At 32.6% G+C, this 23,925-nt stretch overlaps 1 protein-coding gene across 9 annotated transcripts in view; it reads right to left on the minus strand.

Annotated features, from left to right (window-relative positions):
• The window catches only part of LOC127704254 (N-acetylglucosamine-1-phosphotransferase subunits alpha/beta-like), a 68,444-nt gene that overhangs the window by 12,190 nt on the left and 32,329 nt on the right, over window positions 1–23,925 (minus strand). For all 9 annotated transcript variants that reach the window (XR_007983204.1, XM_052208205.1, XM_052208214.1 and 6 more), the window contains exons 11-23: window positions 19,514–19,637; window positions 18,969–19,034; window positions 17,690–17,745; window positions 15,645–15,759; window positions 10,752–10,963; window positions 10,094–10,242; window positions 7,876–7,997; window positions 7,096–7,394; window positions 6,579–6,778; window positions 3,361–3,513; window positions 2,751–2,817; window positions 1,266–1,379; window positions 428–513 (exon numbers count right to left, since the gene is read on the minus strand). Coding sequence is in view for 8 of the 9 variants with exons in the window: in XM_052208205.1 (XP_052064165.1) it covers window positions 428–513; window positions 1,266–1,379; window positions 2,751–2,817; window positions 3,361–3,513; window positions 6,579–6,778; window positions 7,096–7,394; window positions 7,876–7,997; window positions 10,094–10,242; window positions 10,752–10,963; window positions 15,645–15,759; window positions 17,690–17,745; window positions 18,969–19,034; window positions 19,514–19,637 (1,763 nt within the window). In the remaining variant the exon portion in view is untranslated. The remainder of the gene's footprint in view (window positions 1–427; window positions 514–1,265; window positions 1,380–2,750; window positions 2,818–3,360; window positions 3,514–6,578; window positions 6,779–7,095; window positions 7,395–7,875; window positions 7,998–10,093; window positions 10,243–10,751; window positions 10,964–15,644; window positions 15,760–17,689; window positions 17,746–18,968; window positions 19,035–19,513; window positions 19,638–23,925) is intronic.

Raw genomic sequence — 23,925 nt, forward strand, 5'->3', positions numbered from 1 at the left:
GAGTTTGGACCATGCTTGTGTCAAGGTGTGTTCTACTCAGATCTTATTAGACTTGGATTGCAAGTTTTCCTGCCTAGGGTTGTACTGCAGCTTCCTCCACCAACACAAACTGGCTGCCATGATATAACTGTTTAAGAGTGTGGTAAGTGGTGTTTAACACCAACAATTAATCAATCATTCAACCATTAAATCAACTTTTTATTTGTCATTTCATTTTCTTTAAGATAAGCACCCTTTTCCTTGTTCTGTCAGACAGTTGGAACATATTTTATTGTCATAATAATTTATTCAGATGGATCAGACACAAGTTCTACACTTATGAATTGTCAGCCTCTGTAAAATGTCTTATTTATAGACTTACAAGTGAAATGCAGTGTCTAGATAAATTATTCTGATATCATAAGAAATAAGATGTTATAATACATACTTATGTTTTTGTCTCGATTTGTACTTTGACTGGATTAATTCCACCATTTCATCACAGTTGAGGAATAAAGTCCTTGTAGCTTGTGGCTAAAATAAAAGTAATACAGTACTCAAAATCATGAAATCAATAAAATGTATTTTTCTTTCATATGAAAGAAATGGTAGGTTTTAGGACATCAAAACATTTTACTTCTGATTAACCCTTCATTAACTAGAAAATACTCACTGGAAACTTTAAAGGTCATTTAAAGAGAATTCCCCAAAACTTACCAGGATGTTTTGACTTAGACCCTTGAAGTTTAGTACATTGTCTATGATTAAGTACATTGTCTATGTTAAAGTACATTGTCTAGGATAAAGTACATTGTCTTTTAAAAATAACGTACATTGTCTTTATTAAAGTACATTGTCTTTAATAAGTACATTGTCTTTGATAAAGTACTTGGTCTTTGATAAAGTACATTGTTTTTGATAAAGTACATTGTCTTCGATAAAGTACAATGTCTTTGATAATTGGAAATAAAAGGAGATGCAAAATTCCAGGAATCTAAAGTTATATAAGATTGTTAAGTTTATGCAATTATTTTTTACACTTTTATAAATGTCCTTTAAAACCAGATTTGAAAACTTTTCATGTAAATCACAAATTAAAAGAAAAGGCTTACTGGCATTTAAAATTTAATACCTATTTATGTCCCTTAAGGCCTGGTTGTTTTATCAGCAATAAAATAAGAAAATATTTGTTCTCCTTTCTATTATTAAATGAGAAAACTGTATTAAGTTTTGATAAACCATATTGATCTGGAAAAAATTCAGAAAAGAAATAATTAAAAACCAACCATATCTTTGTCATAATACGTTTCTAACTCAGAAGGAGGTGGTCTTTCAATCTTTTTCTCATCTGGCAGGTATTCAGAACAATTCTTTAAAACGTTCTCTAATCCACTCAATGTCTACAAGTATAAAGCAAATCATTATTTTCTGAAATTATTATACCAATAATAAAAGAAAATCAAATGGAAGCATGTTTAAGAGTCTTAAGGAGTCTTTTTACACCACAGTAAAACATTAGGCAGTCTTGATCTGGTTACAAGGTTCAGGAACAGTATTAAACACATTTTGTTTTGAGATATGGTCAAGTCTAAGTTTTTACATCTTGCACACTTACTTCAACTCAAAATCCTTGCTTCACAGGTCATCTTTTATTTTCAGGTGTAATGAATTTCAATAAATTTAAAATTTAATTTAATTCATTTCATAATTATATGATATGGATTATAACAACAGCTCAATCAAGGGATGTCTAAACCAGTGACATTTTTACCCTTTCTCTGTTTTCAGAAAACCCTAAGATTCTGAAAGGAAAATCTAAACACAATAATTATTTTTTTATGAAATAAAGGAAACCAAAATGACTTAAGATTGGATGAGATGTAGCCCAAGAAAATTCCTTGAGTTGAAAGATCATAGATAATCTGTTTAACGCTATTTTCCTTGGCAATGTCAATGACTTATGATATCAGAGTGTTCTTACTCTACTGAGATAAAACATTCTCAGTCAAGTAGGTTGATATGGAAAGTTCTCTAATTTACAAGCTATTTTCACATTTCTTGATCGGTGTGAGAAAAATATTTCTCATCTCTAGAGATAACTTTGTTCTCAGCAAATGATTTATCGAAATTCAATTATGACGTAAAATTTTCCTGATTTCTTCTAAATTTCCTATTGTGACACCATGAAAAAAGGCAACCATGTCTGATGTCGTTACATATAAAGAACACAACTTTCTGCAAATCTTTGATAAGGAAGGAAAAACTTTGTTTAGATATTATCTACAAATCATTAGAGAAACCGATTCCACCACTATATCTCGTGTATTATGATATTTCTTCACTCTCAACAGTTGAATTTTAAATATTTAAAAAGCTTTGCAAGCCTCGCATATTAAATTTAAAAATTTAACTGTCTTGAGTTGAGAAATATCGTAACACACTTGATGCAGTGGTGGAATCTATATTTATCATACACAAAAAAGGCAAAAATGTGTTATTACACTTGGTGCTAAAAATGTACTTCATAGCTGTATTCTATATCATAATACTAATCTCTTATGTCTATGAACCACTGTTTTTGTCATATTGATATAACTACCTATGCAGCATATTACAATATATGAACTTATATTATTATTTTCCTTAATCTAAGAAACGCTAGGAAAGATGAGTAAAAAATCCAGTAACATTACACTATTACTTCAATTAAACAAAATTATCTAAATAATAATTCTATTCAACAAAAAATTCATAATAGAATGTAAACTTACTTTTAAATCCAACGGTAAGTCGTAAAGTGAAGCTGCTAATGTCCTAATCTCCCGATCTGATAAAGTTCTGGAAAGAGAAAAATTTCCAGGTTAATAATCTATTCATCGTTTAAAAAAAAATTTCATTTATGACAGTTTTAGAAAAATATATACTGGTACTTCAAAGTGATCAATTGTTACCATAAGAAAATTTCTGTTAAAAGATCATCACAGCCGGAATGGGGAACTTGATAGGCAAATGCTCATATTAATCTGTGTTAATACAGTGTTAAAAATGTCCTCTTTTGCGCATATCTCATGGTGTTGCTCATAAGAAAGGCGACGAATACAAATCATATATACATACAATTTATAAATAATCTCAAAAATATAGTTGTTACCGTACATAGTGTTTTTCATTTTTTTCGGGGGGGGGGGGGGGGGGGGGGGGGTCCTATATAGTAATTTGTGTAAAGTGTGACAATCAGTTTTGTTGGAAACATTAAAATAAATAAATAAACTTGCATTTTTACATGTGCATGTTTCAAATAAACATTGACATTAATTTCAAAATACAATACAAAAAAGTAAAAGTAAAAGTAAAAACTTAAAAAAAAAAAAGGAGGATTACCGTGACTTATCTGTATCCATCTCATCAAAGATTTCTTTTGCTGTCACATTACGTGTAACTCCCATCATATAATAATAATATGAGAAAGCAAACTGCATGTCATCAGAACTACGAACTTTATGTGAAGATGTGATATCCCACTCTTCTGGAAACCTTAAAGAGAAAATTATAGTTACATTACATGTCATCAGAACTACGAACGCTATGTGAAGATGTGATATCCCATTCTTCTGGAAACCTTAAAGAGAAAATCATTGTTACATTATATGTCATCAGAAATAGGAACTTTATGTGAAGATGTGATATCCCACTCTTCTGGAAACCTTAAAGAGAAAATCATTGTTACATTACATGTCATCAGAACTATGAGCTTTATGTGATGATGTGATATCCCACTCTTCTGGAAACATTAAAGAGAAAATCATAGTTACATTACATGTCATCAGAACTACGAACGCTATGTGAAGATGTGATATCCCATTCTTCTGGAAACCTTAAAGAGAAAATCATTGTTACATTACATGTCATCAGAAATACGAACTTTATGTGAAGATGTGATATCCCACTCTTCTGGAAACCTTAAAGAGAAAATCATTGTTACATTACATGTCATCAGAACTACGAGCTTTATGTGATGATGTGATATCCCACTCTTCTGGAAACCTTAAAGAGAAAATCATAGTTACATTACATGTCATCAGAACTACGAACGCTATGTGAAGATGTGGTATCCCACTCTTCTGGAAACCTTAAAAAGAAAATCATAGTTACATTACATGTCATCAGAACTACGAACGCTATGTGAAGATGTGATATCCCACTCTTCTGGAAACCTTAAAGAGAAAATCATAGTTACATTACATGTCATCAGAACTACGAACGCTATGTGAAGATGTGGTATCCCACTCTACTGGAAACCTTCAAAAGAAAATCATAGTTACATTACATGTCATCAGAACTACGAACGCTATGTGAAGATGTGATATCCCACTCTTCTGGAAACCTTAAAGAGAAAATCATAGTTACATTACATGTCATCAGAACTACAAACTTTATGTGAAGATGTGATATCCCATTCTTCTGGAAACCTTAAAGAGAAAATCATTGTTACATTACATGTCATCAGAACTATGAGCTTTATGTGATGATGTGATATCCCACTCTTCTGGAAACATTAAAGAGAAAATCATAGTTACATTACATGTCATCAGAACTACGAACGCTATGTGAAGATGTGATATCCCATTCTTCTGGAAACCTTAAAGAGAAAATCATTGTTACATTACATGTCATCAGAAATACGAACTTTATGTGAAGATGTGATATCCCACTCTTCTGGAAACCTTAAAGAGAAAATCATTGTTACATTACATGTCATCAGAACTACGAGCTTTATGTGATGATGTGATATCCCACTCTTCTGGAAACCTTAAAGAGAAAATCATAGTTACATTACATGTCATCAGAACTACGAACGCTATGTGAAGATGTGGTATCCCACTCTTCTGGAAACCTTAAAAAGAAAATCATAGTTACATTACATGTCATCAGAACTACGAACGCTATGTGAAGATGTGATATCCCACTCTTCTGGAAACCTTAAAGAGAAAATCATAGTTACATTACATGTCATCAGAACTACGAACGCTATGTGAAGATGTGGTATCCCACTCTACTGGAAACCTTCAAAAGAAAATCATAGTTACATTACATGTCATCAGAACTACGAACGCTATGTGAAGATGTGATATCCCACTCTTCTGGAAACCTTAAAGAGAAAATCATAGTTACATTACATGTCATCAGAACTACAAACTTTATGTGAAGATGTGATATCCCATTCTTCTGGAAACCTTAAAGAGAAAATCATTGTTACATTACATGTCATCAGAACTACGAACTTTATGTGAAGATGTGATATCCCACTCATCTGGAAACCTTAAACAGAAAATCATAGTTACATTACATGTCATCAGAACTACAAACGCTATGTGAAGATGTGATATCCCATTCTTCTGGAAACCTTAAAGAGAAAATCATTGTTACATTACATGTCATCAGAAATACGAACTTTATGTGAAGATGTGATATCCCACTCTTCTGGAAACCTTAAAGAGAAAATCATAGTTACATTACATGTCATCAGAACTACGAACGCTATGTGAAGATGTGATATCCCATTCTTCTGGAAACTTTAAAGAGAAAATCATAATTACATTACATATCATACCAGTCATCTTTTTATAATAAAGATGAACTACTTCTTTATGTAGTAGAAAATTTGTCTATTAATAGAACAACATACTTTATGTTTTTTCCTTGGTGAATTTATGGGAAATCAAAGTGACATTTCATTTCTTTCAATTATGTAACTTTATGTAACAGAAACCAAACCTATGATGATGGTTAGATATAGGAATTATAATTTTGCTCTGATAATTTTGTATTTGCTTATTTCTATATTTTAATGGCCAATCCATAAAAACATACATTGGACCCAGTGAAGTTGCTTAAAAATCTCTTTTTTGTATAGTGAAAGTGTAGGAGAAATTCTAAAATTACCTCTATTGAAGGCTTACCCATTTTCAAAGTCCCTTTCTTAAGTACCATGTATGTTTTAATGGTACTGCACAGTGGCATTCTGTATTTTAATTTTTGTACTTTTGGTTACTTTTATTATTTGGTATTAATAGAGATTTTTTTCCGATTTTCATTTAATTCAGAGGATTGATGTTCTCAATCACATTCAATAATTACATGTGTATATGTTAACTGACTTCTTTGAATTTTTTATTACCAAAAATAAATCAGTTACTATCATCTGGAAGCATTATGGATGAAGGCAAATCCATATATGTACAGTAAATGAAGCAAAAAATATAAAAAATATTATTTTTATTCAAAACAAGCATACCGAAATCTGAATTTGTTTTTTTTATTACTTACGATTTCATAAAAACATTACAATTTCACATACATTTACTTTATGTTTCTGTTCTCCTTCAGCATACCAACTAATTTTTGCAAGTGATTTATTTTCGTCTTTCACAAGTAGAAAAATAAAGCAAATATAAATCATCACAAACATGTAAAATGTGAATCATTCCTTCTTTAATTACATCAAGTAAATTTGAAAACTGTGAAATTAAATTGCCACAAAGTGGGCTACGAAGAGCTAAATGCAAATTAAAAGAATCACCATTTATTTCTGTACAAACCTTTCATGAAGTTCATACATGATAGATCTATCAACAAAGTGTGGCATATGTCCAGGAACTTTTCTAGCAGTAAATCCAAACTCTCTGTTGAAGATTTTATTGACATGACGTAGAGAATCACCAAATGTATCTAAAAGTTTCCTTCTAGGAGAGTAAATATCCTCTGTATATTGTTTCTGTATGGTCTCTTTTCTCCTCATCTGAAAAAGTGAATGTTGAATAGTAAATAGAAAATTTGCCAATATCCATTTTTTTTTTTTAATTTTCATTTCTCTGACTTCTCTCACAATATCTCAATTTGACTGAAATTTGAAAATATTGCCTATAACCTTATAAAACATAAACATTAACATATCATCATATGTCATATCATAGCAGCTTTAATAATTGTTGGTTGTTTTACATCTAGATGAAATATTTCATGACAATCTAGGACAATGTGATGTTTGATATAGACATTTATCATGCAAATGAATACCACAAAAATCATTTAATAAAATAACTTTAATAATCCTACCTTTTCAAATTTACCAAATACATTTTTCTCTTCCCATGGAAAATGCCCTTCATCTGTATATCTTCCTCCTGATTTCAGAATGTCATCTAATGTCTGGTATGAATCATCATTTTTACTATGGACTTGAAGCTTTTCTTTCTGATTCATTTCAAGAATAGGAACATCAACAAAGCTAAGTAATTTTCTGACAGCTATTTTAGTTACTGTGGTATCATTCTTTGGAGGGTTTCTCAAATATTCCTGATACTTCAGCCACAGTGTCATCTGTTCAATCCTAAAACCTTTCTCTGTAATATCACCTATCAAAACAAATTGGTAAAATTGCAAGTATTTATAAAAAGTGTTTTCATTTTGTAATGTGCAGTCACCCATTACCTCTTTTTGTACAATATTTTTAATTTAAATTGTACATCTAGTGTAAAAATGGTAACATTACTTTTCATTTTCCTGAATGAAAATGTTTACAATGTTTGACAACTCTGTTTTAAAATATGTTTAAAATGAAATTAGTAGAAGTATGGACTGACAAGAGTGCGCCCACCTGCAAATATAATGGAAGGACTCCACATTCCATGAAAAGACGGTTATAAGATCGAAATTGAACTGTGACTTAATATCAACTAAATAGAAACAAACATGTTTTATTCATATGAACATTATGTTTCAGCTGAAATGGTGCTTTTTGTATTACTGTAAATTATATATGAGTCTTTTATCCAGCATAACAAATTTTATCAAGTTGATCATGGGACTTATTGCATAATGCACAAAATAATTTACCCTCCTTTTCCTCCTTTAACAGAGCTTCATACTGTAACTTGATGAATTCTGGTAGATCTACATTTGTGAGGTTAACATGTTCTGGTAAGGTCTTGTGATCTACTGGTTTTGGTTTCACTTGTCTGAAATCAAAAAAACATCCCACAATAAAATAAATCCTTCTTGAAATGAATGAAGTGACTTAAAGTAAACCTACAAACTTGTGCAACTTATGGTACTTTTCACTATGTTTTGCCTCAACAATATTTTCTGCACACCCCTTAGTACACTAGTACTGTACTTTTTACATCAAGGTCACTTACTTATGTAGCATATACAGTTGCCAGTATCACTCACATAGCCAATTTACACCTAAAACTGCTCAAAAGAAGTTAACTAAAGGAATATTTAACTTCAGATGGTTTTTCTATTAATCCCCTTAACTTTCAAAATATTTTTCAGGTGATTATGAGAATTGGTCATTCATAATCAAAGATTGCCTCTGATGATCATGTTTTTCCTCTGATCATAACCTTCCATAAATCATCATGACAATGTTTGAATAAAACTGGTGAAGTAGATTCAGAGGAAAAGATGATTTAGTGATTTTCCAAAGGCATTACATGGGAAATTTGTAACACTAATGCCATCATGTTAGCACCTCCCCCCCCCCTTACTACCCCACTATCAATATTAAAACCCAATTAAAGTCTTCAAACCATTAATTCTCCAAAGTTTAAAACATTTTACGTGAAGTTTCAGAAAACAGATTTTTGAAAATTGGTCAATCAGAATCAACCAGGTTAGCCACACCATTAACATTAAATGAAAATATTTTGTATTGGGTCCTCAGATAATTAATCTATCAAATTTTTAAACATTTTAATTACAGTTTCAGAGAAAAAGATTTTTGAAAGTTGGCCAATCCGAATCATAAAGAAATGAAGAAATTTGATATACCGGGGTAGGTCTTTCCATAAATTTTTCAAAAGTTGTTTATCTTGCTTTGGTGGTTTTACAGAAGATGATGAAAATGGAAATTATTAAAAGACAGATGAACAGACAGATGCAAAGTGGGTCAGGGGAGCTAATAATACATAATAGTAGCTCCAATACTTCATACAGTGGCAACGTCCTCACCTTAATGCAGGAGGTCATGGGTTTGATCCTGATTGGGACTATCGTAGGTGGGGCATAAAAATACACCTTCATGTGCTACTTTTAGAAATAAATGGGGTCAAAATTTTGGACATTTACTGGAAATTTCGTTTTTTTTTTTTACATTTCTATCCTTTGGAAAGAGATACCTAACTGCTTTGTTTTAAAAGATAAACGCAAGCGAATTTTTGTAAAAATATTTGGAATACCTTCTCTACATAAATGTGCTTTGAATTTGTGTAACAATTCTTTGGAAATAATTCTTTTTTATCACATTTTCCTGATTTTAGTCAAAAAATGGTATTTCTTGCTGTATATTTATTCAATTAAAAAAATCATTAATAATTTGTTCTAAAAAATTGGCACAAATAATCTTTACACATAATCAAGCCTAATGTCATATTTAAAAAGAGAAGTCCATGAACTCGTTTTCAAGTTAAATCAGTCTGAATGATAAAAATCTTTTCCCGATATGTCACAGTTTGACGTCGAGAAAAATAACATTTTACGTTTGCGATGTCCTTACCTCCCCTGTAACTGTATCGTATGCCCTTAAGATCTGACTCAGCATGTCTGTCTATTACAAAGCAGAAAATATTCATATCTCATTAATGTTATTGTCCTGTATATGCATGTAATAACTTTGAGTGGTCATTAAGCAGTCATCAATCAACCTATCACACATCATTCTTATTTCTATTTATACTTTCTCCACTGCCTTCTCTAACTACTCAATAAAAACCATTACCTCACCAAGTTCATAAAACCTCAGGATCAGTTGCTCTGATATGGGATACATTGTATATAATTCGGGATCTTCACAGGGGAATGGCCTCATATTCCATGTCAGTGTTATAAATCCCCTGTGAAGCCTGAATGACATATACTGGGGTGTCCTGATTTCAACATTATTTACCATCCTTATCTTCCATTTTTCTTCGCAGGGGATATGGGCTCATATTCCTTGTCAAGGTGACCAATCAAATTGCAGGATAAGACGTGATATTTCACTCCAGTTTGATATAAATATATAGTATACCCCTACCTACAAAACAACTAGACCAATACCTATAACACTTACATAAGTTCCTCTGCTACTTCATACACCACTGGTAGTTCAATCTCTTTCTCCACAGTAACATTAGCTGTTATATTTACTTTATCTATAGTCTGTACCACTTCCAAGGTTTTATTTTCTTGTATGGTATCTACCATCACAGTAAAATTATACTGGAATGAATAAGGTACAATATAATGAATGATATACAATAACTGTCAGTAATAATGACTTACAGTTTGTTTTTATGTTGTGCTGTTACACCATTCTCCTAAGTTAAGGGAGGGAAGAGTACTCACAAACATGTATAATCCTGTCGCTTTCTTTTTGTGCCTGTTCCCAGTCGAGGCCTGTAATTCAGTGGTAGTTATTGGTTGCAGTTTGCCAAATTTGTTTTTCTTTTATCATTTTAGCATAAATCAGGCTTTTGGTTTTCTCATTTGAACTGTTTCACATTTTGTCATTTTGAGGCCTTTTACAGCTGACTAGGCAGTGTGAGTTTTGCTCATTGTTAAAACCTAAGGTAAAAATAGTACTGACCATGTACAACAATTTTGGTAAACATTTGTATGATTTCAGCTGTATCAAATGAAAACTCTTGAAGCTTAGACTGCTTGACATTCTTCAAAAGGAAGGTCAATTCTTTTACACATATACTAAAGAGATAATGTTAATTATTAACCTGGAATTTCTGTGTAGCATTTGCGTAGTGCCCTTTTAGATGAATGTGGAGTTTGGTGGCATTGTGACCTTTATTAAACACCATGGTGATGACTTTGAACTTGTTAGCTACAGCTATTGCCTTGACAACAGATGATTTTTCATATTCTGCTGATTCAACACTTCCTTTGTCTGTCATCAAGGTTGTCATGTTAAAGTACACAATTATCTCACCTAAAACCAATAAAACATAAATCAAAGAACCAAATCTCCAGGTTCTGCAGAATGTTTCTAAAACAATGGAGAATGCTCTATACTGAACATTGAAATACTTGAAATATGAAATATAAAAATCTCTCAAATATTTCCAAAACAGGTGCACAACTTCAATATATGTGCAATTTTCTTGTGAAGTTTAAGGGATCTGGGATGAAAACTGTAGGAATTAATTACATAAAGGTCAGAGCTCCAGATAAGCTGCGTATTTGCGTGATCACGCAATACAAATAATTATAAACCCAATGCAATTGCCCATTGCAGGGTTCAAAAACCCAATTAATTCAAAGGAAAACCCAATTATATGCCAAAACCATGAGTTCTTAACGCTTTTATTCGCTAACGTTTGCGTTATTTACCCTTATCTGATTACAGTTGTCGCGTAAATCTATTTTTATAATATTTATAATTGGAAATGTCCTTTCGTTATAAAAATAGAGCCCTACATCAAGTAGCCGAAATGGGTCCCTGATGGAATTTTCCGTTGCTCAAAAGGTACACGTGTTTATGAAAACATTTCGATCTTCTCAGCGTTTATCAAATTAGCGTTTGTCTTGTTGTCATATTTTTTTCGAATTACTCGGGATTTATCATAACATACAATGAATTAATACGAAAGTATATAACCGATAAAAATATTGAATAGAAGCATGTTTTCAGCTTCTTTTAGATACTTTAGGGAAAGTTATTATGATGATAACAAGACCCGTTTGCGTACCTTAACGAGAACATTGCTAGAACGATAAACACGGGGTTTTGTCAAGAACGAAATCAGTTGGAAAAAGTGAAAGGCCAAATCAATTATGACATGATATATGTAGTTGGAAAGCATCAGAAACCAAAAGTTCTAATCAGCTGGGACAACTTAACCAAGATTTATGTAAATTAAATTAAACAAAAACATTCAAGTATAATTTTAGTTTATATATTATTTTTTTCATTTTAGTTGATGAGTGAATACACATATCCGTTTTTTACGTCAATGCATCTTGACACTTTCTTTGTTTTGGTCTTATTGTTCTGTATGCTTATGATAGTTGTCTTATTGGCAAGTGCAGTTTAACATTGTCATTTATTTATTTGATGTTGCAGAATTATTTGTAAATTTAACTCTGTAAATTTAAGTTGAATGTGGTCTCCGTCATTAAACCTATAAACCTGGTCAAGGTTTTGGGGTATATCTTAAATCTGGAAACTACTTATTATTTTTATTAAAAAGCAGATCTGGCAAATAGGTGAAAGGACTGGCAAAACTTTCTTACAGCACCTAAATTTCACATATATTACATAAAAATCTAAACACTTAGCCACGCCTACCCCAACTAAACTGTAGGGTGATCATATGGGATCTAGAAAGGTAATTAGTAACTGTCCAACTAGTGACACCAGCTGCAGTTTATATAAGTTGTGAGAAAATACAAAACTGGCAGAACGTTTAAAACGGGACACAAATTAAACGTACAATTGCTCGTCAGTGAATAAACCAAATAAAACAGCTAGCATATATACAAAGAAAGAAACACATTTAAGATGGAAAAACATCTGCATGGGGTTGATATAATGTGATTATAACATGCCTAAACATTCAATTTCGTGTTGATGAAAAAACCCAATACATTAAGGAGCTTGGTGGTGAAAAACCCAATTTGATATTTGCTTGAGGGGTGAATTGGAATTGATAATGCAATTTAAAAACTTTATCACCCAATTACATAAAAAAATGGTGGGTAAAAACCCCAATTTGTGAATTCTTATCTTGAGCTCTGAAAGCTAGTACCCTCTTTATTTAATTTTGATGAAAAAAGACTAAGTTCCCAAGTCTGAAAAAAGTTATGAAAAAATTCCTCAAATATTTCAAGGTGCACAAATTCAACATATGTGCAATCTTCCTTTGAAGTTTCAGGGATCTGGGTTATAAACTGTAGGAGGAGTTGATTACACATATCAGGTACCCATCCCCCCACCCCAACATCAACATACTATGAGCTGGTTTTGGACTTCCTACAACCAGGCCAAAATTTATTACCTATAATTTATATGTATAATTCAAACTGACACCTAAAGGATTCTTCAACTTGTATGTGTGGAGCTGATATATATCGATTTCAAATGTACAATTTAGTTTAAATGATGATGTCACCTTAATTTTTAAATCATGGTAAAATTCTCAAATTTAAGGACATATGCAATGAATCAATACTATGGTGAAAGTTCTTGGACTGTAAATTCGAAAATATATATGTGCATTTATCATGTTTAATATTATGCTTGTTGAACAATAAAACAATACAAAATTGATTTTTACAAATTCAGGAAATACTGAATTCAAACAATGTTACAATATCAAAGTATGAGTTTGTTTTTTTTGCAAACCATTTCCCTTCACAATTTCGCAACAAAAATACATCGCAAAAATTTCAGAATGAGAATTGCATAATAGACAAGAAATGATTGTAACAGGATGCTGGGGACTGACCCTATACGTCATTCAAATGTTCGTTACATGACGAACAGGAATATATATGGTTTAGGGGTGGGGATCTCAACCATTTAAAAGATATTAGAACATTGGGGGTGGGGGGAACCCCTGGGGACTGACCGTATACATCATTCAAATGCTCGAGACATGACAAATAGGAATATATATGGTTTAGGGGTGGGGATCTCAACCATTTACAAGATATTAGAACTTTCTCAAATGGCAGGGGGTTGGGATGACCCCTGGGGACTAACCCTGTATATCATTCAAACCATCTTAGCATGACAAACCAGAAAATATATGGTTTAGGGGTGGGGATCTTGACCACTTACAAGATATTAGAACTTTCTTAAATGGCAGGGGGTGGGGGTGACCCCTGGGGACTAACCATGTATTTCATTTGATGTGCATTATCATGACAAACCAGAATATATATGGTGTAGGGGTGGGGATCGCGACCATTTACAAGATATTAGAACTTTCTCAAATGGCAGGGGGTCGGGATGACCCCTGGGCACTAACCCTGTATATCATTCAAACCATGTTGGCATGAAAAACAAGAATATATATGGTTTAGGGGTGGGGATCTCGACCACTTACAAGATATTTGAACTTTCTTAAATGGCAGGGGGTGGGGGTGACCCCTGGGGACTAACCCTGTATTTCATTTGATGTGCATTATCATGACAAACCAGAATATATATGGTTTAGGGTTGGGGATCTCGACCATTTACAAGATATAAGAACTTTCTCAAATGGCAGGGGGTCGGGATGACCCCTGGGGACTAACCCTGTATATCATTCAAACCATGTTGGCATGAAAAACCAGAATATATATATGGTTTAGGGGTGGGGATCTCAACCATTTACAAGATATTAGAACATTGGGGGTGGGGGGAACCCCATGGGGACTGACCATATACATCATTCAAATGTTCGAAACATGACAAATAGGAATATAAATGGTTTAGGGGTGGGGATCTCAACCATTTACAAGATATTAGAACTTTCTCAAATGGCAGGGGGTCGGGATGACTCCTAGGGACTAACCCTGTATATCATTCAAACCATCTTAGCATGACAAACCAGAATATATATGGTTTAGGGGTGGGGATCTTGACCACTTACAAGATATTAGAACTTTCTTAAACGGCAGGGGGTGGGGGTGACCCCTGGGGACTAACCCTATATTTCATTTGATGTGCTTTATCATGACAAACCAGAATATATATGGTTTAGGGGTGGGGATCTCGACCATTTACAAGATATTAGAACTTTCTCAAATGGCAGGGGGTCGGGATGACCCCTGGGGACTAACCCTGTATATCATTCAAACCATCTTAGCATGACAAACCAGAATATATATGGTTTAGGGGTGGGGATCTTGACCACTTACAAGGTATTAGAACTTTCTTAAATGGCAGGGGGTGGGGTGACCCCTGGGGACTAACCCTGTATTTCATTTAATGGGCTTTATCATTTAGAACATTTTCAATTAAAAAGATTGTGTTTATCACAAACGGTTTTCAATTTATAATAATTTTAAAATTTTAAAAAATAAAATCCCATAGGGTTCTATAGTAAAACCCTCTTTTCTTTTTGCCCCTCAAAGTACCCCTTTATAAACCCCATTGCACAAACAAAACCCTGATTGCACCACTAGACATGTTAGTCTAACATATTGTGAAACCCTAAGTTAATCAGACAAGCGGTTTTGGAAAACGGGTGCGGACAAGTTCAAATTTAAAAGCGGCAGAAGAAGAAGAAGAAGAAGAAGAAGAAGAATAATAATAACTGAGCAAAAACAATAAGTCTTCCCAAACTTCATTTGGGAGACTTAATAAAATAAACATCCCCCTTTAACTACCCACAAATTAAAAAAAATAAAATAATAAACTGGAATTGGTACTGTACTGACCTTGCCATATTTTTGCTATGTGTCAAACCAATCTATTCTTTCAAAAAGAATAAAATTGAAAAGTTTATAACATTACATGATGTACAAACATTTTTAACTATGACTAGTATGGCTCTTCATGCAAGTTGACCTATTGAATCAAATATTATCCAAATCAAAAAGAATAAACAACCTATATATACAAAGATTTTTAAATAGTACATGTCACATAAGTTGTAAATTGATATTAAAGTGAATCCTACCTTTTGGTACTATATACTCTGTAACACTGGTCTCCAGTTTATAGCCTAAAAGTTGGTCATATTTAGATGTACCACAATCTCCAACATCAAAACCACACAGCTTTACATTACATGTCTGTAAATTTAAAAATTTTAAAACTATGATTATTATATTCTTATCAACTGTTATGAAATTATAGAAAAAGAGAAAAGCACATATTAAGAACACTGGCGTAGGAGCCTGGGGACAATTGCCCCCACCCCTCACTTTTCAGTTTACTCGTAAGCCACTAAAATAACCTTATAAATCATCTTCACTATTTTTCAGAAGAACATATATAATTATGCATTTATTTTTCATTCTTCTATAGTAAAGGAGTGAAGGATAGAACTCTAGTGTAAAAAATAACAAGAATTCATAACTTGCAGTGCTAAGGGAATGGTTAGCTTTCATATTTCAAAGTATCAGAAAACAGAAAGTAAGTGTCTGACAGATCTGAAAAAACAAACACACCCTACAACTAATCACTATTGAGCTTCTGTTCTGCAATACTGGAGAAATATGTGACGAAAAATGTTCAGTTCATTCAACATACTGAAAAGTTCAAGTATTGACAAATAGGAAGTAGATGTCTAACATATGAATTTGCTCACATGTTCAACTCATATATGTCAAGCTTCTGGTCATTCTCTTTAATTGTCCTGAGAAAAGTGTGATGAAAATATGTGTTGGATGAACGGACATACAGACAAGGTGCTTGCAATATAGCCTCCACTCCTAGAATGGCGGTATAATAATTTATTAAACAGTCTACAAATACATTTTCCTCACATATAAGTTTTAAGACAATTAAGTCATGCAGTAAAGCCACTTATTATGTACTTAGTAGTAAGTACAAGTAAATTGTGTGTGTGCAATCACTGGCAGTGGTGTTTTATCAGCCATCCGTGATGATAACGATACCGTAAATTGGGAAATTTTGGCGTCAGGATATTTTGGCGGTTTTCTCTCGATAGGCATGTGTTTTATTTTGGTGTGTGTAATTTTGGGGCTTCGTCCAATTGTTATTTTTAATTTTGTTACAACAGTAGTGAGCAAGCTCATTCATATTTGTCTTTATTTACCCGTTTATTGACAACATATCATTGAATTTATCAAATGAGAACCTAATGAAGGCATCGGAATCAGATACGGATGCAATTGCAAATAATTCCGTATATCGTGGTTCAAAGCTTAAAGAAGTTATGAAATCAAATTTTAAACATTAAAATCACCTTTTAAATAGATTGTTTATTTTTAACAAATATCATATGAAATAAATTTTAATCATCTCTATTGCAGTACATGTTAATCTATTGACAATCAAGGATTTAAATTTTAATCCTTATGCCCCTGGCAGTACAAAAGTCATGTTAATTAATTGAAGATAAAGGATTACAAGGAGTTTTGATATTCTAATTACCAATAACGGTGTCTAATCAGCAAAAGCCTGGCATATTTATGACATGTGTGAATAAAAATTCATGCTATATTTTCTTAACAATTTCAGAAAATTGACAATTAAGTAAAAATTATATAGTGTTGTTGTCAAATTATACCAGGTATTTATTTGCAGATTTGGCTATGTATAGAATTGTACGAAATATACGGAAGATATAATAACATCAAATATTTTCCCCAACAATTAACATTACGATATTGTCGTACCGGTACGCGATTTTGGCGTTTCAATTTTTAGCGTTTGCTTTATTTTCGTGTGTTTAATTTTGGCACTTTCATTGGAGGCACCAAATAAACCAAAATAAAACTACCACCAAAATAACCCAATTTACGGTATCAGTCATGGTTTCAAAAGCTTTATCAAACACCTATTCAGTATAATGTCATGTCATATGAAAACATCTACTTGAGGTATGTAATAAAGTGTATATGGTTTGGCTTTTCATTTTTAACAACCCTCAATCAATATAATTGTCACAGCAGAGCTCTTGGGTTTATATTGATGTCTCTGGTTGATATGGGTGGGATTTTGAAAAAAGTCCTATAATATTCCTTATGTACTTACAGTATCACAATATCTATCTGCCAGCCAAGAATCAGCACATCCTTTATTACAATGTTCTACAAACAATAGAAAAGGGTCAATAATAAGTACTTGCTGTCACTCTTTCTCCCCAAATCTTATTTTCCATTCAAATAATTATTTCAATTCTTGCAGTCAGTTGTTTATCATATACGGTCTTCGCTTCAAAACTTGATGCTGAGGAAAAAGTTCAACATGCAAAAAATGTCCTCTTATAAAATTGAGAATGGAAATGGGGAATGTGTCAAAGAGACAACAACCCGACCATAGAACAGACAACAGCAGAAGGTCACCAACAGGTCTTCAATGCAGCGAGAAATTCCCGCACCCGGAGGCGTCCTTCAGCTGGCCCCTAAACAAATATATCTACTAGTTCAGTGATAATGAACGCCATACTAAACTCCAAATTGTACACAAGAAACTAAAATTAAAAATAATACAAGACTGACAAAGGCTAGAGGCTCCTGACTTGGGACAGGCGCAAAAATGCGGCGGGGTTAAACATGTTTATGAGATCTCAACCCTCCCCCTATACCTCTAGCCAATGTAGAAAAGTAAACGCATAACAATACGCACATTAAAATTCAGTTCAAGAGAAGTCTGAGTCTGATGTCAGAAGATGTAACCAAAGAAAATAAACAAAATGACAATAATACATAAATAACAACAGACTACTAGCAGTTAACTGACATGCCAGCTCCAGACTTCAATTAAACTGATTGAAAGATTATGTCTTCATCATATGAATATCAGGCACAATCCTTCCCGTTAGGGGTTTAGTATCATACCATCATAACATATATGAGAAGAACATAACCCGTGTCATGCCAACAACTGGTTTTTAAATAAATGTGTTTAGTGCCGATGCAAAGACCCTATAAGTGAATCAATATTAATGCCAAAATATGCAATCTTTAATGACCTGACAACAGTATGGTAACTATATCCCTTCTTAATAAGTCTATTTAAAGGTTTTGTTAGCTTCAGAGGTGAATACTGACATTTTTGTGCTTTATAAAGAATATTTCCATAAAAAATGGATGTGAAATACCTGAACGTATAAGAAGTCATGTATGCATATTTGTTTACAATTTAATATCTGACATTCTTCTTAACAAAAGCAATACTATCAATACTTCTGAAACTTTTTATTTCAAATACTATCAATACTTTTGAAACAGTTATTTCAAATACTAAACCAAGTACAATTCTACTTGTAAAACAAGCAATCTGATTTTGAGACTGTTGTAATATATATTACCTTTCTGATCATTATACCAGCCAACACCACCACTCCAATGACCTGCTCCTGCCTGTACATTACTACCTGTATAAAAGTAGTATATCATTAAATAGAGGCAGAGTTTACACCACCAAAAGATAGATAAATACTTCTTCATGTAATGCCAAATTATTCAAAACTAGTGTCATAATGTGTAAACATATCAATCTTTTTAAATAGAACTCAAGATATATTCTCCAAGAAGTTTCTTTTCCTTCTCCTCGTCACCTAGAACCTTCACTTTTAATCTTGATAACAAAACTGTGCTCATGTTGGCAACTGGAAGCTAAACACAAGTGATCTTAAAGGACAACATAAATTAGTGTCCATGGCAAAAAGTGATAGTTTTATTAATATCAAGTATATGCTTAAGGAGAAGTTTCCAATACAAAGAAACAAACAAAAGAGCATACACAACAGTCAACCTTCTACGTCACTAGACAGTGTGTATAATTAGCTTTAATAGGTCAATGGTCTACCTACGTAAATAAACATACTACAATACATCTATTATATAAACTGACCATGACAATCTCCACCATCCCATTCACATTCAGAGTTGTTACAAGCCTTGTCACAGTAGCCATCTTTAATCCATGATGATGGACATCCCTCGTTACAGTTAGGTACTGGCCATGTCAGATATACCTAAAATAAGTATACAGGTTTGTTATCTGCCAAATACCTGTGGCAATGGTATTCCTAAGTCAGGTACTTACCATGGTAGATGTGACTAAAACAAATACTGGGACACTGAACAGCTAAAATAGACAAAATACAGTCAAACCTGGCGTACCATCACATCCATACAATAAGGAGTTACAGTGAATTATTGTCATCTAAAGTCTTATCCTATGTCCAACCTTTCACCTCATTTATGCCTTAATCTTATCCTAAACTTAACCCGAATTAATCCATATAAGTTTAAGTGTGGATTGCAGATTTATGTCTAACTTTTCAAAATCCAGAACTTCTGGTTCTCTACATTTCTGGACTTAGTTTGTGATTTTCCTCAACAAAATATGAATCTATATTTCATAATTATTTCATCAATGAAATTGATAGCATGATAGTTTCTACCACTTTTCATTTCAATACTGTAACAAAACTAACAAGAAGCTCTCAAGAGCCTGAATCGCTCACCTGTATTTCAGAGCAGAAGAATTTTAAATGTTAGCAAACTTGATGAACAAATTGTGTAAAATTGTCTTTAAAGGGCAATAACTCCTTAAGGGGTCAATTGACAATTATGGTCATATAAACTTTTTTGTAGATCTTACTTTGTTGAACATTATTGCTGCTTACAGTTTATATATATCTATAATAATATTCAAAATAATAACAAAAAACTGCAAAATTTTGTTAAAACTACCAATTCGGTGGCAGCAACCCAACAATGGGTTGTTCGATTCGTCTGAAAATTTCAGGGCAGATAGATCTTGACCAACTGAACAATTTTAACCCATGTCAGATTTCCTCTAAAAGCTTTAGTTTTTGAGATATAAGCCAAAAACTGCATTTGACCCCTATATTCTATTTTTAGCCATGGCGGCCATGTTTGTCAATGGATCAAAACTTCGGATACACTTTATAAATTAGATATCCTAAGGAACATTTTGTTAAAGTTTGAAGGTAATTGGCCCAGTAGTTTCAGAGGAGAAGATTTTTAAATGTTAGCAAACTTGATGAACAAATTGTGTAAAATTGTCTTTAAAGGGCAATAACTCCTTAAGAGGTCAATTGACAATTATGGTCATATTGACTTTTTTGTAGATCTTACTTTGTTGAACATTATTGCTGCTTACAGTTTATATATATCTATAATAAAATTCAAAATAATAACAAAAATCTGCAAAATTTTGTTAAAACTACCAATTCGGTGGCAGCAACCCAACAATGGGTTGTTCGATTCGTCTGAAAATTTCAGAGCTGATAGATCTTGACCAATTGAACAATTTTAACCCATGTCAGATTTGCTCTAAAAGCTTTAGTTTTTGAGATATAAGCCAAAAACTGCATTTGACCCCTATGTTCTATTTTTAGCCATGGCGGCCATGTTTGTCAATGGATCAAAACTTCGGATACAATTTATAAATTAGATACCCTAAGGAACATTTTGTTAAAGTTTGAAGGTATTTGGCCCAGTAGTTTCAGAGGAGAAGATTTTTGAAATAGTTTACGACGACAGACGACGGACGCCAAGTGATGGCATAAGCTCACATGGGGCCCTTCGGGCCCCGGTGAGCTAATAAGTATGATGGCTGACTTAAATATGAGATAGATAGATAAACTATGAGATACTTTACACTTTAAAACATTTCAGAAATTCTCCTTAATAAGCAAGAAGTTGCACTGATGTGAAAATTATACTCCACTCATAATTAAACTTTGATAAAAAACTTAGACGGTATAATAAAACATCAAAGTATCATCACACAAAAAGTGTCTTAGTGACTGTGGGCAGATTCTAAAATCGCTTACATCATAGAAATCAACATTTATATCAAGTTTCAGATCAATTTTATCAAATCATTCCTTAATACAGAAGCAGAGTTATATGTTACTAAAAATATTCATGCTCAGTTGGTTTTATAAAAACTCAAAGTATCGTCAAGTAGGAAGTATTGCCCTGCAAATCTTAATAAAATGTGCAGCTTGATACGACCGCAGAGGTTGAACCCTGAACAGTTGGGACAAGTATGGACACAACAATCAAGCTTGATACAGCTCTGAATTTGGATTGTGATTAAATATTTGACACAGTATAGGTTTCTGACACAGAATGAATGTGGTCTTAGAACTTAAATGTTTTTAATTTACCTATTATGGTCCAATATCCAAAATCTAAATACATGGTTAGATTCAGCATATCAAAGAATCCAAAGAATTCAATTTTTTATGAAATCAAACAAAGTTTAATTTTGGACCCTTTTGACCTCAATGTGGACCAATTTGATAATGGGGCCCAAAAATCAAAATACATGGTTAGATTCAGCATATCAAAGAACCCCATATATTCAATTTTTGTTGAAATCAAACAAAGTTTAATTTTGGACCCCAACTTGGACCAACTTGAAAACTGGGCCAATAATCAAAAATCTAAACACATGTTTAGATTCAGCATATCAAAGAACCCCAAGAATTCAATTTTTGTTAAAATCAAACTAAGTTTAATTTTGGACCCTTTGGACCTTAATGTAGACCAATTTAAAAAATGGGACCCAAAATTAAAAATCTAAATACACGGTTAGATTTGGCATGTCAAAGAACCCCAATAATTCAATTTTTGATGAAATCAAACAAAGTTTAATTTTGGACCCTTTTGACCTCAATATGAACCAATTTGATAGCTGGGCCCACAAATAAAAAAATCTAAATACATGGTTAGATTCAGCATATCAAAGAACCCCATATATTCAATTTTTGTTGAAATCAAACAAAGTTTAATTTTGGACTCCAATTTGAACCAACTTGAAAACTGGACCCAAAATCAAAAATCTAAATACATTTTAGATTCAGCATATCAAAGAGCCCCATATATTCAATTTTTGTTAAAATCAAACTTGGACCTTAATGTAGACCAATTTCAAAACTGGACCCAAAATTAAAAATCTAACTACACTGTTAGATTCGGCATAACAAATAAATAAATGTGGTCAAAGATTTTACAAATCTAATGCGCCATACTGTGCACTTAAAGATTACTTCTTGAAATTTTTCAATATTTGAAATTTGAAAAAAAAATAATATTTGAAGAATAATTCTTTTTAATTTCTGAAATCTAAAATGAGAAAAAATTGACCCCCCACAATTTCTTTTTATCCCCCCCTCTTTTTCCCCCAAAAAATTCTTTCCCTCAAGATATGTTCATAATCTCAATTCAAATTTCCAATGGAGTTTGCAACCATAATTACCCATTTAAATTTACCATAAATTAAATAACTTAATCTATTTTATAATAGAATTTAAAATATGGTGTCAAATCTTTCATATGGATTTTTTTGTGAAAAAAAAGATGCAACATTTGCAGATATTTTCACTGGTCTTCCTTTATAAATATGCATTTCTTTAAACATAATTTAAAAGCAGTGTAAGGGAAGTAATCAAAATGTTGTATTTGGATTACCTCCCTTACACTGTTTTAAATTGTCTAAATTGTTCATTAACCATTACTTTGTACATAATTTAAAAGCAGTGTAAGGCAGGTAATTCAAATGATGTATTTGATTTATCTCCCTTACACTGCTTTAAATTATGTTTTTTACTAAAGTATTTGTCCATTAACCAGGACAACCTTGTTTTTCCCCCTTTTTTGCCCCTAATTCCTAAACGGTTTGAGCCATAACCCCCAAAGCAAATCCTAACCATCCCTTTGTGGTACAGTCCCTGTAACGTAAAAGTTAACACTTTTTTCATTCGGGAATCGTACGTACAGCGTTCGGGAATCGTTCGTATAGAGTTCGGTCATCGTTCGTACATCATTCGTATAGCGTTCGTACAACGTTCGGTCAGCGTTCGTTCATCGTTCGTTCATCGTATGGTAAATGTCATCGTTTAGGGTTTTGTATATCGTATGGTTCATGGTATCGTTAAGCGTTTTATTTGTCGTATGTAACATGGTATGGTTTAGCGTTTAGCGTTTCGTTTATCGTCTGGTTTAGCGTTTAGCGTTTCGTTTATCGTCTGGTTTAGCGTTTAGCGTTTCGTTTATCGTATGGTTTAGCGTTTCATCTATCGTATGGTATATCGTTTTGTTAGGCGTATGATATATGTTTTATTTCAGAAAGTTATTTCAATTATTATTTTGAGTTAAAATAATTTAACATAGAAAAAAGCGGGAAAAAAACAGTTATTAGATTGGATTGATTTATAGTTGGTTGCGTACTTGTATATCCCAAACAACCAAACGAATGCCCCACTTTGGCAAGGTTTTTTT

This window comes from Mytilus californianus, unplaced genomic scaffold (assembly GCF_021869535.1).
Source record: "Mytilus californianus isolate M0D057914Y unplaced genomic scaffold, xbMytCali1.0.p SCAF_6, whole genome shotgun sequence".
NCBI classification, from domain to species: domain Eukaryota; kingdom Metazoa; phylum Mollusca; class Bivalvia; order Mytilida; family Mytilidae; genus Mytilus; species Mytilus californianus.